The sequence below is a fragment of the Clarias gariepinus genome, chromosome 4 (genome assembly GCF_024256425.1).
Source record: "Clarias gariepinus isolate MV-2021 ecotype Netherlands chromosome 4, CGAR_prim_01v2, whole genome shotgun sequence".
NCBI lineage: Eukaryota > Metazoa > Chordata > Actinopteri > Siluriformes > Clariidae > Clarias > Clarias gariepinus.
In genome coordinates, this window is record NC_071103.1 from 24672533 (window position 1) to 24691767 (window position 19235).

The 19235-nt window shown below is 37.4% G+C and overlaps 1 protein-coding gene across 7 annotated transcripts in view; it reads left to right on the forward strand.

Moving 5' to 3' along the window:
* The window catches only part of ptprub (protein tyrosine phosphatase receptor type Ub), a 229887-nt gene that overhangs the window by 121510 nt on the left and 89142 nt on the right, over window positions 1-19235 (forward strand). For all 7 annotated transcript variants that reach the window (XM_053493940.1, XM_053493942.1, XM_053493943.1 and 4 more), the window contains exon 3: window positions 3854-4125. In XM_053493940.1, the coding sequence (XP_053349915.1) occupies window positions 3854-4125 (272 nt within the window). The remainder of the gene's footprint in view (window positions 1-3853; window positions 4126-19235) is intronic.

Consider the following 19235-nt stretch of genomic DNA (forward strand, 5'->3'; position numbering starts at 1 on the left):
ATGCCGGCTTGCTTCTATGTTGCTCGTTTATTCGCACATCATGTTTTTACAGCAGCCAGGGCCAAGAGAAAACCTAAATTAAGATTAAGTGAGGTTTAATGTCTATCTCATATTCAACTTAATTTACATCTCTTTTCGAAATGTTTTCATAATTGTTATATGCAAAAATATAATTATAGGTTTGTTGATATTGATAATATTTTTTAGGTGGCTGGAACGGATTCTTTGCCATTTACCTTATTTCCTATGGAAAATGGGTTTTACAATATGAAATTTTGCCTGTGTAACAGATTAAATTCTTATGTCAAGGTACCACTGCAATTGTGCAGGAATCATGTCATGTTTGTTTAAAATTTTTGCTTTTCACTTAAACCCTTTGGGCAGCAAATTCACTGTGCCTACATTTTGCCCTTACTGTCCTGCACAAATGATGGATTCAGCTGTTATTAAACTGGATACATGGATCAGCTGTGCATGACAGCAGAGGAATCAGATTTCCTTTAGGGCTTTTGTTGGCTGTTTTCTCATCGCTGCACTTGCAACTAATCGTAAAGGGATTCACACGACTACACGACTCATTGTCGAGTCTCGATTCTGTTCGAACTCCATTGTTTCAAGACGCCACAAAAGCCGTCACCACGGAAACACACAGCGAGCAGTCACTGAGGACCAGAATAACTTGGTGACTGGGATGTCAGGACTAAAATTGAGCAGGCTTTACCTAACTAAATCTTTACAGGAAAATAAACAGCAAATAAATATATTATACTGAACATACAAATGTCATTTGTCTTATAGTTTTGTTGAAGTTGTTTTGCCATAGTATGTAACAAACAATTGAAGATAAATCTATATTTTAATGGAACCAATTGTCCACAGCCTTGGGAGGATATCAATAGTGTTTAATTACAAACATGCTTCATTTTTAAAGCCCAATTCACATTTTCCAGTGATCCCATTTACATTTTGTAACATAATCTTAAATTTCCTATTACTATAACATTAGTTTTTTTGAGAGTAAAACTGCTTATATTTCTCTATATAATTCCCTGCTACACTAATGCACTTATCCCAGCGTTTCACTTTAATACCATTAAGGGTAGAACATTTTTCTCAGTACACCAGAGCCATGATTGGACTCCCTGCTCCAAGTCTAAAATGCTGGCCTCCCAGGAACTCCTTTAAGACCCTAAACTCCATGTGCTTATATAGAAGCTTATAGGCTTATATTGGAAGGTGGTAAGTTAACTCAAATACCTAAGAAACAGAAAGGTCTTTAGTCATTGCTTAAAAATTGGCTGTGACTCAGCTACACGCTATTTATGAAACAAACGGAGCATCTGTAGAATGCTGTAATATTACATTTGACAAACTTTGGCTTTTGCCTTATAATAAGGTTTAGCTGTGTTTTTTTTATGATAATTCTTTCATAAATCACCCTGAAGTCCTTGGAGTGAAGGGATAACAGTCTTCAGCACTGCACTCCTCCACACAAGCAGTTTCCTAGCAAGCTTCAGTTAATCTTGTTAGTCTGTGTGCATTTGAAGGGTGTTTGGGTCAGTGTGTCCTGATTAGAGAATGGAGAACTGCAGTGCTCTGCCTTGTGTGTCACACACACTGTGTGTGTGTAAGAGAGAGTGAGAAAGACCGTTCCCTCAGTTATATAATCCAGCATAATAATAATAACAACAACAACAACACCAACAACACCGATAGTAATAATAATAATAATAATAATAATAATAATAATAATAATAATTTAGGGAAATTTTATTTCTAAATAGATCTTAAAGTGCTTTGTAGAAAGGCAGTAATGCCAGTCTTTACTGGTTTTGTTTGTATATGTGTGTGTGTGTGTGTGTGTGTGTGTGTGTGTGTGTGTGTGTGTGTCTGTGGTTCACTGGTAATTACTCACACATCACTTCCTGCAGATGGACTGCTATCCTCAATGCCCCACTGTCCCCTGTGTGTAATCAGCATGTCACTCTAATTAACAGTGAGGAAAGTACTGGAGCATGTGTGTGTGTGTGTGTGTGTGTGTGTGTGTGTCCTGTAGCATTTTATTTAATGTCATTTCTCTGTTTGTATGACAGTGTCTTTGTTTTCATAGACAATACTTCTTCAGAAATAAGTGAGGTCAAAGATTCCAACTTGACTGTTTCATAGTGACAATAAGATAAGATGTGTGTTTACACACTCAAAACGTTTAATCAAAATGGAACTTGTTGGTCCGCAATATGACATAAAACAGCAACAAAATAGTCTTGAGCCAGCCCAGTAAATAAAATGAAACGATTTAGACTAAAATAAATAAATGGAGAATTTTTTTTTTACTGCGACAGTCTGCAAAGAGCCTGAAGATACAATTAAAAAGAGCTTGTTTATGTAACGACCTCAGCAGCAACCTCATTTCCCCTTTCATCTGTTCCAACCACTCAGCATTCAGCATCACCAGTATACTAATCACTGGCCTGATTATGTGTCATCATCTGTACCTGTTCCACATTGGTTTATGCATTAATTTTTATGATTTTTTCCTAAATTAAATTGCTCACTGTATGGCTTAAACAAACAAAATATATTCATGTGAAACTGATCAGGTGCAGCGACTGGAGTGAAAATGAGATTTAAAAACGCATCAAAAATAAGAGCCTAAAAGTCCTTGAGGAAGCCTGGAGAACTATTCCTCAAGACTACATTATGCAATGCAAGAAAGTGTCTCTTGGAAGCAAAATATATAGAACTGGGACTTGCACAGTACTGTAACATGATCATTATCATCATCAGCAGCAGCAGCTGTAGCTGTAGTGGTAGAGGTATTTTTTTCGAGTGTTGAGATTAGATTTCAATCAAATCCTGCCTTGTGCGTTATAATTGTTTAGAAAAATTCATTCTCATGTATGATTGGTTAGATACTTTACTACATGTGTAACGGCGAGCCGGTCAGTGCCCCTCCCCCAGCCAGAAAGACACTGGATGAAAGTCCAGAGTAGTGTAAAGACTTGTGGGAGTGGATTGTTCTCATTGAGAAGAAAGATCTGTTCCTTCCCCAGATCTGTTACCCCCATGCGGAGCAAACATGCAGCAAGAATGTATTTATTCTTTAAGAGTGAAAAACACTCTAATCAAGTATTTTCATATCAAATGTTTACTTCAAAGGTTTAGACCACCCCTCTCATTCCAGTGAAAAATTCATTCTGATCAGGGCGGATTCAGTCTGTTTTCCGATTGACGTGTTTACATGCATGCATTTTTATTCCAGTCGGACCCCTGTTTTGATTATTAGGGGAATATCTGTTTTTTGTTTTTTGAGAAGTATGAAAGATAACCCCAAATCCCTTGTCTACGTAAAAATAAAACAGATGTACAAATAGATAAACATGTGCTTTGAGATGTGTGATTGGGAAAAATGACAGTTGGTTGTATCAGTGCAAACTACACAAGCGTGCATCACAGTAAATGTGAAATCATTCTTTCTTTTCCTTGTCCCTTTGTTCCCTGGGAAATAAACAAAAATACAAACATGTTCCTGTCTTTGTGCTTCTCTTTCCTGCACACGCTTTAATTATTATTTTTTTGAAGTGCACTTTATTTGAAATATACAAACAGATTTTTTCATAAGATATGCATATTCAGTGCACTTGACTTGCAAGGCTTCTAGCTTTTGATTTATTGAGGAGGGAAAAGCTCACTGTGTTCACCTTGAGTCATAATTCTGCCTGTCCTTAAATGATCTAAATTCGTTATAAGCTTCTAAATTAGAACGCACATTTGCCTTTTTCACAGTGTGCGTTGACACTAATAGCAGTTTTCTGTAATTGACTCTCACCATGTCATGTTCTTCTTCCTCCAGGCTCCTACATGATAGTAAACTCATCCCAGCATGCCGCGGGCCAGAGAGCTCAGCTACTGCTTCAGACGCTCAGCGAGAATGACACGCACTGCGTCCAGTTCAGCTACTTCCTGTATAGCCGGGATGGACACAGCCCTGGGGCTCTGCGTGCATACGTGCGGGTGAACGGCGGGCCACTGGGCATGGCTGTGTGGAACGTTTCAGGCTCTCAGGGGCGCCAGTGGTTTCAGGTGGAGCTGGCAGTCAGCACATTTTGGCCCAATGAGTATCAGGTAAGAATCGTCTCTGGCTATGGAGGGGCACATGGTTGAGGTGACTGTGTCGTTCGAGAAGAACTTTTTCTTTTTAAGCTTACTTTTTTTATATAAACCATTATATTTTATGTCAGCAAATTATATTTTTAGACTTTTATTTCATACTTTAAAATTTTTATTTCCTTTGTTTGATTGCCTTATTATATTGGGAGCTACAATGAACTAGAAACAAACAACTAGTGCTGTCATACTTCATTTCCATAATATTGCAAAATATTTAAAGAAATTTGAATAGTTATGATGCCATGTGTTAGGGAGAGATTTTTCCAGAATGGATTTGCAACCATTTTTTGATCAGATATTTGTTTTAGTATCTATACGACAACAAATGGCATTAACTATTTATGACTAGCGTATTTACTGCTAGTCACTTTTTATCATTGCTACTGGTAGGATTTCTACCATAACACTGTCTTAAATATGTAATACAATGAGTCCCTGACTTACAAACGAGTTCTGTCCTGGGAACACGTTCGTAAGTCTGATTTGTTCATAAGTCCAACAAAGACTTATACACATTTGACATAAATATACAATGTTAAGCTTAAAAAAAAAAAAACCACCAGGATTGGTGTTTTGGTTTCACATTATCCTCTAGCAAGACTAAGATTTTAAATCCCGTGGGGAATCCCGGTGATGCAGCGGGTCAGCTGACCTTTTTTAAAAGGAAGACTGGGAAGACACCTGGGGGGCGGGGGGATGAGTCCAATGCTACATGATGTTAACTGCTTGGATGGACGCCATTTTGTCGCAACGCTAAGTCATTGTACTTTGCTACACAATATCATAATATGTGATAATATTGTGCATGACAATGCATTATGATACCTGATAACATGACATAATAAGCACTGTATTAAAAGTAATTACTATAGCATAATTATAAGTATGATTCATATAAGTATTAGTCTCTTAAAATGTGACAAAACGTTCTTTCATATTGCCATTGTGCTTTCAGTGTTGCGTTAACGGGTCATTTCATTGACAGTAAGAATGTAAACCCCATTGAACTAGTTTTTAGTATCTATATATTCCACAACGAAGTTAAAATAGCACACCGCTAATTACTGAAAGCCATCAGCTTTGCCCTCAATCTCAATTTAAGCTATCCACAGTGTTGGGGTGACACTCTTGTTAATCACACCCTTTGCTCACTTTAATTGGTATTGACTCAGTGTGCAATCTGTGCATGTCTGTAAGTCTGTGTAATGCTTCTGGCCTTGGACAGGTTTGGGAGGTGCGCTTGGGAAATAAAGTTAGTGCTGAGGTTATGATAGACATGTTCAAATTTGAAAAAGGGCCTATGACTGGGGTGTTATTTACTACATTTTAAATGATTACCTTATACTTGTAACCACCATAAAAAGACACAGTCAGCCCAAATCCATAATTATATTGCAGCACTATTGAATCCTTAAATCTGATTGGTCAGAAGGTGGTAATTAATCTTCTGTACAATCTTTCAATTCTGTTTGTAGTGCAGATGATAGGGTTATATCAATGTGTATGTTATAAAAGGGATATTAATTAGTTTTCAATTCAAGTCTCATTTGTATAGCACTTTTAACAGTGGTCATTGTCTCAAAGCAGCTTTACAAAATCAAGTGAAAATGATGGAAATGTGTATGAAATCATAATTATCAGATTGTCTCTGATGAGCAACAATGCCCCCCCCGGAGATGGCAATAGGAAGAAACCTTAAGAGGAATCAGACTCAACAGGGAACCCATCCTCAGGTGGGTGATACCGGAGAGCAGGGATTGTTTTGCAGACGTACTGCGTGTTAGGCAGCTGTACGGAGTCCAGTTTGTTAGTGTCAGTGTTTTTTTAGGCAAAAACAAAACTATAAACATAAACCTGGATTCAAGACAAGGGCTAAGACACAAACCATAAAGTGTCTGATACACAAGAAAAGCTAGCCAAAGAAGCATACAGCCAACAGTACATAGATAAGGTGTGTTACAAGTCGGAACATATGCAAATTGAAGTGATCAATGATGGGCTGATGGGCAATGCTGAGTAGCTTCTCTTTGACTTAGTCAAGTGGGAGAAAGTCAAGAAGTGGTTAGGCAGTGACATGTCTTTTACTTCGCTAAGGCGTGGCATGGGAGCCAAGGTGGAAGCTGAGCTACTGTGCAGAGGGAGAAGCAATGTCGATGGTGCAACCAAAGCGGGAGGAGAAGTTTTCTGCAGAACAAAAAGGGGAAACTAAGTCATTCATGAGGTCAAATGGAGGAACGATGTTTGGGGGATGACATCCTCTCTACTATATCAAGTGGTAGAGTAATTTACATTCCTAACTGGGGAGGAGGAGCAGTCCTCCTAAAGTGGACTATGAAGCAGAGCAGCATCTAAAATGGAGCTGGGTTATGTAATCTGAAGCATACGACCATGGACTTATGCCTATGATGAGGGCAGAGGGATAGGTAGACGTCCTTAGCAGAGCGAGAAAGTGGAGTGGCAGAGCAGTGAGGATGAGTGATGTCCTCGATGTGGCCAGACGGGTCTGAGAAGGCTCTCTCCAGTTTGAGGCCGCCTACTCAACAAAAGTCATTCCCGCATGGCACTGGGCCACTACTACACATTCCCAACCTGTTTATTTCTAATATAATATTTGGGAAATTTTATAATTAACTTCTGCCATTGCACCGACCATAGGACCTGATCTTTCATCTATAGCTCTACCATATTGATTGATAGCTCTACCATAAGATTGCTTATAGAATGTCTAAACTTGGACAGCTTCTGGCTTGCCAATATTCTATACAGATATTGATTGGTTTGTGTGTGTGTGTGTGTGTGTGTGTGTGTGTGTGTGTGTGTGTTTGGCACTCTGGCAACACCCTACAGGCCTTTTCAGGGTGTAAGTGGATGACCGGTTCAGTTTGGGCTTCATCCATAAATTCAATTTCTCCTTTCTGCGAACTCTGCGCCGCTGTCAAAAAGCAATTACCTTGAATAGTGTGTGTTTTTATCAAGAACTGTCAATCCCTCTGACTTAATTAACTTCCACATGGCATGGGAAAGATATGACCTTCATGTGTAAATAATAGCCCACTCACAGTGAGTGGTGAAAGGTACAGCGATGCCCAAAGCATTTTATACGTCAACGAGAAGCATCAAGTTTCAAAATTATTGAGATCACACACTCACGTATCCAACAAACTCTGATTGACAGCAGGGACCCGGCAGCAACAAACATATTTAAACACACTAAATATGCAAAATTCATGACTGGAATTTAGAATCTAGAATTAAACCTAGATTCCATTTGACTTTCATACTGTGTATAATATGCATGATACTTGGCTTTTGCCACATATCCATTTGTTAAAGACTTTTAAATCCATTCCATGCTGAGATCTTATTAAAACTCTGAATTAGCAAACTGATATGCCAGACTGCCAGTAAAATCTGTGGGTAAAGTCCAAGTAAGTTCTTTTTTTTTCATACATTATTGCATGTAACATGATGAAGAGTGACCATTGCATGGCTTATGCTTGCTAGTGGCCTGATGAGTTGATCATGTATCCAGTCACACTAACTCACACATGGACTGAGTAACACTCAGAGAGGCCATGTGAAGGATCGATCCTGGGTTTCATCTGATAAAACCCTTTGTTTGGCTTTGGGGGAATCATAGGCTCCCTTTATTTGTGAGTTATGTGAAGTTTCTTTTCCATCTTTTTCTATGTCAAGTTTTTTTTCTACAATACTCAGGAACTCGATCCAGTATAGGATTTTTTTTTTTTTTTTTTCATTTTATTTTCTGGTAATCATGGTCAAAATTCCAAACAACACAACAGTAAGCTTAAGAGAAGTATGTCCACATTTGTTAGATATGCCTCTGTTCAACTTGCCTGTCTAAGGTCAGGATCAGGACATCAAGGCCACTAGAAACACAGCGTATTACTAGCTAGAAACAGCTAGAAACGTAGCATCACAAATAATAAATGAAAACTTTGCCAAGAAGGTTAACATTACAGGGTTTATACTGTACACATTGACATATGAAACAAAGATAAGAGTGTCAGGATACACTTGTGCAAGAACAGAGGAGGGGTCAGGGTATAGATGGTGCACATGCATGCATAATCTCTCTTCATCTCTCTTTCTGACATACATACACATGCATGTACACAGTATACTGTACTGTGTGTGAGTGCTTGTGTATGGTTTACTGAATGGTGAAACGTATAGTAGAATAAAAAAAAACTTTAAATGCATGCAAATGCACTGCATCAATTAATTGTTCCTGTTAATTACACAAAAGAGTCAAGAGGAGACAAGAAGAGCCGTCACCACTTCAGGCACTGTAACAGGTGCTAAACAAATCGTATCAGATTGCAGGGTATTGTTCCTCTAAATGCTCCCTTGCTATCTAGTCTACTGTCTGTATTATAACTAACAATGGCCATTTATTATGCTTCAATATTATTAAAATTGCTTGTCGAGATGATTTTGATTAAGTTGGTCTGTGAAGCTGTGTATCTGTGTGTAATGCCTTATGAAAAGGGTAGCTGAATGTGTAGGTGGCCTTCATTTTGAGAGAGCACTTCTATAAAGAAAGAAAGATAATTCCATCCTGCCTCTTCCAAGACCAAGATCTGTGAAATGTATCAGTGGAAAGCTATATCCATCTCCTTCTGCCGTAGGATTAAAAGTAGCACAAAAGTCTAATTTGGCAAAGAATTTTCAGTTGGCTTTCATCGAATATGAGTAGAGAGTCTGTGTGTGTGTGGGTCCTAAATTCTTTTCTTTTCTTTTCTTTGCTTTTCTTTCCTTGCCTCTGACCCTGCCTGTGTCTCATTATTATACATGGGCTAATTGATAATTCTGTTGAGAACCGGCGATTGATTTAGTCTGTTACGATGGCTTAAATGCAGAAAAGTGTGTTTTTTTTTCCCAATTAAGAAACTCCTATTAACACCCTCTCAGTGAATAACACCTTTAGTGGTATTCCTGGCACACCAGTGAAGGCATCCTTAAAAGTTTACAGGTTTTTTTTTTTTTCCTATAATGAATCTGAACCTTGACCAAAATGAAGTGGCTCAGTGGTAGGCTTCTCATCTGGAAGGTCAAGTTTACATCCCAGCCAATGCTGTGCCACCATCCTCTGGGGTTGCAGGGCACCTATAATGTAAAAATAGGAGTGTTGTATCTTAGAAAGGGCATCTGGCATATAACCTGTGCCAAAATAAAAAAATGCAATTCATTAAGGAAATAGCTGAAAGAACAACCACATTCTACTATATACAGTATACTACTTTTTGATATTTGTGTAGTAGCAGCTCCTGTCTCCCAGTCTGTAGATTTGTTTGTTAGGGTTTTAAGACATTCTAAAGCATCACAGCTGATATTTCAGAATTTCTATAACATAACAGTTTATTATAAACAACAAAACAGAACATTTCGACATACTGTACATTTAAGAATATACATGAAACCCATGTATACTTGTTTAAGAAAACGGAAAGAACACCAAGGATTTGAAAGACTGTAATAATTGTCCCAGCCAGCCTTGCATCCTAATTCTCAGTATGAAACAAGAGAATGAGAAAAATAAAGGCACAGGTTACTCATCACCAAAGCATAATGAATTAAGAATTAGGCAAAATTTTCCCGAAGGCTATTTGCTATCAATCACCAAATCTCAATCTTTAGATAAATAAAGCATCGGTGAAAGAGGTTGAGGAGCGTTCTTCATCACAAGCCTCCACAGGTGTCCACTCAGCACTGTGGTCGGCCCTCGCTGGAGGCTGTTAGTGCTAAAGCATGTGACTTTAAATATTAACGGGTGTTGGTTTCAGCATCCGCACTGCCAGCCAGACTATTCCCACGTGGATCCCAAGTGATAGTTCAGGATAAAGAGGTCCGCCGATGTCAGGAGCAAATGAGAAAGCTGTCAGCAGGAGTCTGTCAGTAAACCTGCAGGTGATCGTCACCTCTCGCAGTGAAAGGTTGTGCTGAAACAGAGACGCCTGCCAGTTCCTGCATGTCTGACACTAGCTGTGTGCATGTAATAAAATCCACACCACTGCACATGCTTTCTAATTGCTTATTTATTGAAATCTGTCATTTCTCATATATCAGTAACGTAAGTAATGTTTTCCTGAGAAATTCGGTTTTTCTCATCCACATTTGCCAAGAATTACCACTTAATTTCACGTGTAGTGACTGAACTGACTTAAAACCATGTGCAAACAGCTGGAAGCAGGGTGACACATACTGTAGGAACTAATGAAGGATTCCAGACCTCAAAAAACACAGTTTTAAACCTAAGCACACACAGTACAAAAGGCCTGAAACAATCAATTTCTAAACTATACATAGATTAATACATGAATAATAATAATAATAATAATACATTTAAACTAGGATATGATAAGGCAAAAGCAAAGACATTAGTGTTATTGTTATTGGTGTGTTCAACAGAGATACAGCTGTATGAAACAGAAAATCTAGCAGCCTTTTACACAAATGTACAGGATTATGATTTCTGATCCACTCTGACATGTTTGTGATGGCAAGATGTGTTAGAAACATGGGAATGTGAGAAACCTCCCTATCCTGGGTTATAACATAGGCTTCCATGTGTGATGGCACATTTGCTTTTATCTCTGTTTAATGAAACAACAGTGAAGCAGCTAGTGTAAAACTGGAGATGGAGAGTAATGAGCAAGAGAGAAAACCAGAGAGAGAGAGAGAGAGAATCAGACTTAACTTAGAATATCTGATTTTTTAACTTTTGCATGTCTGCTATGCTCAACTCTGTATTTCTGCTATTATTGTTGAAGGTGAATAAGAAACGCATTATCAAATATTAAAGATGTTATCAGTTCTGCCAAGACTGCTAAAGAGAGTTGGATTCTCAAGTGCCTTACTTATTTTTTTTCTTCTTCTTATTCATTTCTCTTTCTCTTTCTCTCTTCCTCAACATCAGTCCTTTTTACCGCCATAAATAAATTTATAATAACAGTGATTCAGACTCATAAATGTTTGACTCGTATGGAACAGCGCTGACAAAAACTCAGTTATGTCAAAACAATGTAAGTGTGTCTGACTAAACAATAAGAAAGTATTAATGAATGTACAGCAATCTAAAACATAAAGGAAATGTGAAGACGATGCAGTTTTCTTTGTTTAAGCATTAAAATAATGCCTAATAATAATTAGTTTGAATGGAAATAACCTGGCGATGTATCATTCTGTACCACTGTGCACTTGTTTGCAGTTTTATTTAAGAGTACAATTTTTTTTTTCTCTTACTTATCTGGAGCTTTGACACCAAAATACTGTTTTTCTGCGTACTCCTGACCTAGGATCATTTGTCTACCTTTAGTATCCTGGAGGATGTTACTGATATAGAAGCGTGACTAAATCCGTGCTGAGAGCACAGGCCTCTAGACGTCTTTTTCCCCCTGCGTTTCAAGTGCGTATCAAGCTCAGTATGCACTTTCTCCTGATAATACTTCCTTTATCCCCTTCTCAGTAACTCTCTCAGTATATCTCCACATACGCTGTAATGTGTATATACACAGAGTGACAGTGAGGGTGCAGATAAAAGAATAGTTCTGTAGCTGTTCCTCTGCTACATTGTAATCCCTGACCTTTTCCTTTTTATTTATTTTCTTTTTCCCAACACTTCCTCCTGCCTTCTACGTCCCGTAATTTACCAATTTAACAGCCTGTTTTTGTGTCAGTCTCTCTTATACACTTACAGTGAATTTGCCAAACTTGTTTTTGTCATAGGATTTTCATCTGTTTTTCAAGGCATTAGAAATGTCCTGATGCAATAAATATTTGACACCTGTTTTCAGGTACATTTCCATTCTGCATGAAAAAAATCCTGCATGCCGTATAAGAAACCGCCCTGAGCCCAGTTTATGTGCCATGCACGTGGCAACATGCCGACTGTGCTGTGTGCAAATAGTAAACACTCAGCGCAAAAATAACAAGTGTTGCTGAGTACATGTTCTAGTTGAAGTGTGAGCCGGTGGCAGTAGCCAGGTTGTCTGCCGAACTATAACAGGTGTAAATTAGTGCCATGCTTGTTGTTCAGATTTGTTTAATTATTTTCAATTATTTTCATTTTTTAATATTCATCAATTTATAAAGGTCATTATTAAACTTTATAATTAAGAACTATTCAGGACAACTTCTTATTTACCATGTACATCTAGTCAGAATTTATTCAATTTTTATTTATATAGCGCTTTTAACAATAGTCATTGTCTCAAAGCAGAATATATGCACTCACTGGCCACTTTATTAGGTACACCTTGCCAGCCCTCGGTTGGACCCCCTGTTGCCCTTAGAACTGCCTTTATTCTTCATGGCATAGATTCAACAAGGTGCTGGAAACCCCATCAGAGAGATTTTGCTCCATATTGACATGATAGCATCACACAGGTGCTGTAGATCAGTCAGCTTTCTCTTTTTTAAAAAGTTCTCTGTAAACACTAGAGATGGTTGTGCTTGAAAATCCCTGTAGATCAGCAGTCTCGGAAACTCTCAGACCAGCCCATCTGGCAGAAACAACCATGTCATTCAAAGTTTCAAAGTTTCTTTAAATTACATTTCTTGCCTATTTTGATGCTGAGTGTAAACTTCAGCAGATCATCTTGACCATGTCTACACATCTAAATGTATTTAGTTGTTGCCTTGTGATTGGCCGGTTAGATATTTGCGTTTATGGGCAGTTGTTCAGGTGTACCTAATGAAGTGGCCAGTGATAATATGTCATACTGTAAATTCATACTTTGGTGTTTGACTTTACACAGACCTGCACAGCTTCATCATGACAGGCTTGGCAGAGTGCATACAGGTTGATATTGTTTGACTGATTTGTGTCATGATTACTTAGGCATACCCAAGAATAAACTCCTTTTCTGTAACTGCATGAGCTCAATTTCGACTTAGTGACGAAAGTCTTGACTAGCTAGATGTTTTAAAATGAACCACGATGGTATATTAGAATCCAAAAAGATCTTTCTTTGTAGTAAAATTATTAAGAAATGAATCATTATAAATATATGCCTATAATTATGATTGAATGTGTGTTCATGTGCGATAGTAATTTTATGCACGATATTGCAGTTTCTTTTTATGTAATCATGGACATATTTAATGTGTTTATCCAATTACTACAGATGCAGAAAAATGTAAAACTTAAAAAACTGCTGGCAGTAAGAAAAGCAAGAATGGCATCAGGTTATAATGTGGAAAAAAATGTTTGTTACTTTAAATGCCTGAATTTTATACAAAATTCTATATGTATTCTTATGTGGTGTAGTTTTACATTATATTTCACGCTAAATCATTCTGAACCCATAAATAGATTCACAAACTACTCTGTAATTAGTTGATGTGTATTGCTTATGTCTGCAGCATACAGTATGCCATGGCTCACATAGCACATATTAAGAAAAAAAATCTACTTGATTGCTGTCTTTTCATCTTACAGACCTATGGCTAAAATTAAACCTACCTTTACTAACATTTAAAAAATAAGACTTCTTCTTTCGACACTGGCAATTTTCTCATCATTATATATTTTCTATATCATTATAAATAGAAGACACAGTCAGCCATAATAAACGTGTAATAGTGTAATTATACCTAATATGAAATACCATATTTTGTACAGTCTTTTTGTTAATATGAAACCAGCTAAAGATGTAATGGCATTTTAGCCCTATTAATTACCTCCAACATCAGTCATCAGTCCAACAGCGGTCAAGTTACGGAATGGAATGGCTAAAAAAAAATCACCCACCTATCAGTCACTTCTTTTCACTTTTATGAAACCATTATGGTTGAGTTCTTCAGTCCAAAGTCTTATTGCATTTAAAATGCTATTACTGTACATATACACATAAGAATATGTACATACTTATTGACCATACATGCTTCAGACTTTTATTTAAAGAAGTTGCCTTTAATATTTTATATTAAAGTATGCCTAAAATAATTTTTAATAATGTCTCTCCAGAATAGCATACAATGTAAAGACAAAAAGTTGTGCTTGCTGTTATTCAGTGTAAATGAAACTTGTACTATATTGCAAAATGAAATATACACTTTGATTTGATATTGTATGCAGAATCTGTGATACATCCACTATTGTATTTTAAATGCACCTTCTCAGTCTCAGGTATTGTGGTTTATGAATGTGTGTGAAGTGTGCTTTAAAAAAACTCCCCCCAAGAGACAACAAATTCAAGAAGTGTTTTGCTAAGTGTAATCCCTGGTATCACTATCAATTACAAGATGTATAAATCTACAGTCTGTGCTAAAAAGAAATCGGCCCTAGCATGTTATACATGTATATTTGTTCACAGCAGTTAATGATTGCTTTGATCTTGGTTATTAATTAAAGGATTTTTGGTCCATTATTCTTTACAATAATACTTAAGTTCGTTGAGTTTTTCAAGCATTTGCTAATGCACAGCTTTCCTAAGGTCGTGCTACAGCATTTCAGTTGGGTTGAGGCCCAGACTTTGAAAAGGTAATTTCAAAACCCTAATTCTTTTATTTTTTTTACTCATTCTGATTTACTTCTGTGCTTCTTCAGATGTTTTTTTTTCTCTTGAATGACCCAGTTTCGACTTAGCTTTAGTTGACGGACTGATGGCATCACATGTGTCTCTAGAATACTCTGGTATATAGAGGAGTTTACGTTAAATGTATTGACTGCAAGGTGCCCAGGTACTGTGTCTGCAAATCATCACCCCTCCACCTCCATGCTTGACAGTGGGTAGGAGGTGTTTCTGTTAAACTGCATTTTGGTTTTCTTAAAAAAAAAATGGCGCAGGGCATCAAGCTCAAACAACTCCACTTTGGTCTAACTTGTCTACAGGGCAATGTTCTAGAAGTCTTGTAGTTTGTTCACATGCAGTTTTTGCGAAGCTTAGTGGTCCTTCAGTGTCAGACTGTGACAGAAGTCAGAAGCAGACTATTCTGGACTTCAACATTTAACATGCTTAATGAAACCTGTAGGATCTGTGATGTAGCTCTTAATTTCTGTATTTCTCTAAGCATTGCACGGTCTGACCTTGGGGTGAATGTGCTGGGATGGGATCTCCTGGGAAGATTGACAAATGACTTGAATGCTTTCCTGTTGTGAATAATCTTTCTCACTGTAGAACACTGAACTGCAAATTGTTTGGAAATAGTTTTATAAACCTTTTCAGATTAATGTGCATCAACAATTGCACATTTTTGGGGTCAGAGGTAGCTTAATGGTTAAGGCATTGGACTACTGTTTGGAAGGTCTCAGGTTCAAATTCCATTACCATGAAGTTACTGCTACTGTATTGGGCCCTCGAGCAAGTCAGTCTGGCTAAGGGTGTCTGCCAAATGCCTAAATGTAATAACTGTTTTTCTAAGATCATTGCTTATGTATATCCCTCTTGTAAACAGTAAGGGGGTACTTAGTATTGGCCATGTGTGTGTTTCCTTTTGTACTTCATTTTTTAAAATAAATAATTGCATGGTGAAAAAACGTTATTTGGTGTTGTTTATCTGGTGTTGTATTTGCATAATATCAATCAGATGATTTTGATTGTTTTTACACAGAAAACATAGAATTAAAAGAGGGTGTACTAACTTTTTACACATGATCATCATCAGGAAGTTGGACACTAATGTTGGACACATTGCATGCATCTGACCCCTGGTGTCTAGAGGAAAAAGGCAGAGATGGAGTCGCACTAGTGCAATTAAACAAGCTCTATTGGGACTTGCTCCAATCTTTAGCTATGTAACCCTCCTTTAAAGCACTTCATTACCCAGCTAATCTAAAGCCGACTTCATGGCTCTGACCACTTTTACCCCAGCCAGCTGGCTAAGCTACATCCGTGCTGAATCCTCCCTACCACCCATCCTTCTTTCCAGCCTAGCCAAGGCTCTCATCCTTCCTTAACAGTCTTTCAAGCTCATGGAGACTTTCTCAGCCTGCATCTGGAATTGTTTAAGGATCCATTAGTTTACTTTAAATCTGCTTAACAAGCATGCCAGAGTTACTAAGAAACAGACACAGGAGAGAAAAGAGAAAATATTCTTAAAATCAGTGAAGTTGAATAAAGCTGTGTATATCTGAAACACAGAAAATGTAAACAATTACCAATTGTTTTTTTGGTAGCTTTGTGGGTAAGGGCATGCAAGCATGACCAGAAGAGAATGAGTTCAAATCTCAGGACTTGGCTGAGCCTGAAACTGAGATACTGAGAAAGTTTTTCCAGACTGGTCTATCTTGGCTAGGTCCAGTAAACAAGGAGCTTAAATCCTAATTGCCTTTAGGGCAACCAAGAGGCTTAATCTGTACTTTTGTTCAGGTTTGAAAAGGGTAACTGGGATATGCAATCCTACTGTATATAGAAATATGTCAGTAAATGCTAGTTTGACAGCTTGTATTTTTTCAATATATTAATTACCATGACAAATCTACAATTACTAAAGCATACATTTGCACATTTGCTTAATAATAATAAAAAAAGAAACTTGCTTGTTGTAAAAGAGCTGCTGCCTTTGATTTCCTGCTGAGTTGCTTTATCAACCTACTAATTAATACACATGCAAAATAATCTGCATATATGCATAAAAACTCATATGGAGATAAAAGCACGCTTAAACAGAGATGGACACCTGTGATGTCAGAATACATTTGTACCATGTGTTTTTAAAACTCTGTTCTGAATGTCAGGAAATATAAAGGGGCACAATGAATTACTTTTCCAAAAGCGAACCTTGCATCAGTTTTGGCTTTGGTGCACTGTGGGAACAGAAAGATTAAACTTGGCTCTCTGAGCTTGCTCCTGCACTTCCACCGACATTCTGGAACCGGCGTTCCCTTTTTATTCACCTCTCCATCTTGCGTCTTAGTCCTCTGGGCAATTTTCTACAATGTAGTCCATTTGACTGCATGTTGGGATGGCTGTGGTTAAAGCCAAGGTCAGAGTTGTGGTTTTATGCTCCGCAGTGAAGCTGGAGCTTCTTTGCAGGCACATGAGCATCTAAGGCTTGCCAAGGAAGTCTGGACAGGAGCAGACCATAATCTGTTGTAGAAAGACTGGCAGGATTAATTGTCATTCCTTTCTGCATGCGTATTTGTTTTGGGGGATTTTCTTGTCACCTGAGCTTGTGATAAACCCCAATTGCTACTGTGAAGAAAAGAAAAAAAATCTTTATTTAAAAAAAAAAAAGTATTTTTTACAAAGTCCTTTATAAAACCACTTAAATGCAATTTAAGTAATTCAATATTTTTGCAAAAAAAAGAGCTTCACATAGGCATGATAATAATTTACACCACCTTTACCGCATGCCTTTAAAACAACAACAAAAACAAGACATAATTTATTGATTATTTTATAAGATTATTAAATACCTAGGGCTTGTGGGTTCCATCCATCCATCCATCCTTTAATTGGGCATGTTTTTTAGCCCAATCCCTCAGATCCTTTAGATTGAGATCTGGAGAATTTGGCCATTTAGCACCTGAAACTCTTGTACACTTACAATGTACTGTACACTTATTTTATCTTATCTTACTGTAGTAAACTGCAATGCACTGTGTTCTTTTCAATCTGACCGAGCAATAACTTTTTCAGCAATTTACACTACAGTAGTTCTTCTACTGGATCAGACTACATGGGCCAGTCGCACCAGTGAGCCTTGGCCACCCATGACCCTGTCACAGGAGCTGTTATTTTGGAGTTTGTCTGACCCAGACCCAGTCATCAATTTGGCCAATGTCAAATCTGCTCAAATCCTTACTATTGTCCATTTTTTCTGCTTTTAAACTTAAGGGAAAAAATGTCCACTTGTTTCCTAATATACTTTACCCATTTCCTGGTGCCATTGTAACAAGATATTCAATATTATACACATCATCTGTCAAATAAAAAGTCCAGTATCTCAAAACATTTGATCAAAAAAAAAAAGGATTTGCAGTATTTCTGTTAATAATAATAATAATAATAATAATAATAATAATAATCATTTTCTTTATATATATATATATATATATATATATATATAAAGTTTATTTTGTTACTCTTTATTGCTCTTTTATTGAAGTGTCTTTTATGCAGAAATGTTTTCAAAAGCATCTTTTGCTTATGCCATATTTTTGTACTGTATGTGCCCAACACTTTTGCACAGTACTATACAGAAAAATACTTGTTAGATTTAATGAGCTTGGTGGAGAATATGAGATTTGTACATAATTATGCTGACATGATAAACATATATATAAACATATATAATATAATATGGTGCCTAAGTCTTTTGCACAGTACCGTGTATAATATGATCCAGGTACGATTGAGTCGCAGTCTTAGCAAAAGCAAAAGATAATAGCATATGGAATACTGTATATGTGGTTTTGCTTATAATAGACAGTAGTTGCCAAAAAAAAAATATATATATATACAGTACGAGTTCAGTTGCTGTTTTTGGCTGCAGAGTTAAGGGTCTCTACTGCCGACCATCAGTCTTCATTAAAGGTCATTCCTGCTGAATATAAAGTTTTCAAATAACCATGTTAAAATGACCTAGAGCTTTAGCTCGGACTGGCAGACAGTAAACAGCAACACAAAAAATATATTTTTTTTATAGCAAGGATTATGAGAAACAATAACTTTGATGGCGTGTGTGGACAGCCACAATGTCTAGCTCAGGGAGAGCAAACAATAGCCCTATGCCCTCCGTGCCCATCTGTAATAACATCTCATCATCGCTGTCGTACGCACCATATCGATTTGATTTCATTGCGCTGCGCTGGCTGTCCTTCGTGTCTGGATAGCGTGGAGCCTTTCTTTCGTCCCTGGAGACCTGTGTCTCTTCCACTTGCATTATGAGTGAGTGTTTGTTTGTGTATGTGGCACGAGCTGAATGAGAACCATGCGTCATACTGCACATAGAGCGCTCCTGATGAGACCATTATTTCTTTATTTCTTTCAGGCCTCAGGGACCCTTAAAAGAGTCAGTGTCTATTCGTCCTTTCTCTCTAGTCCTCAGTATGTGACGATCAGGGTGTAGTTTGCTCGTGTGCAGTAGACACAGCG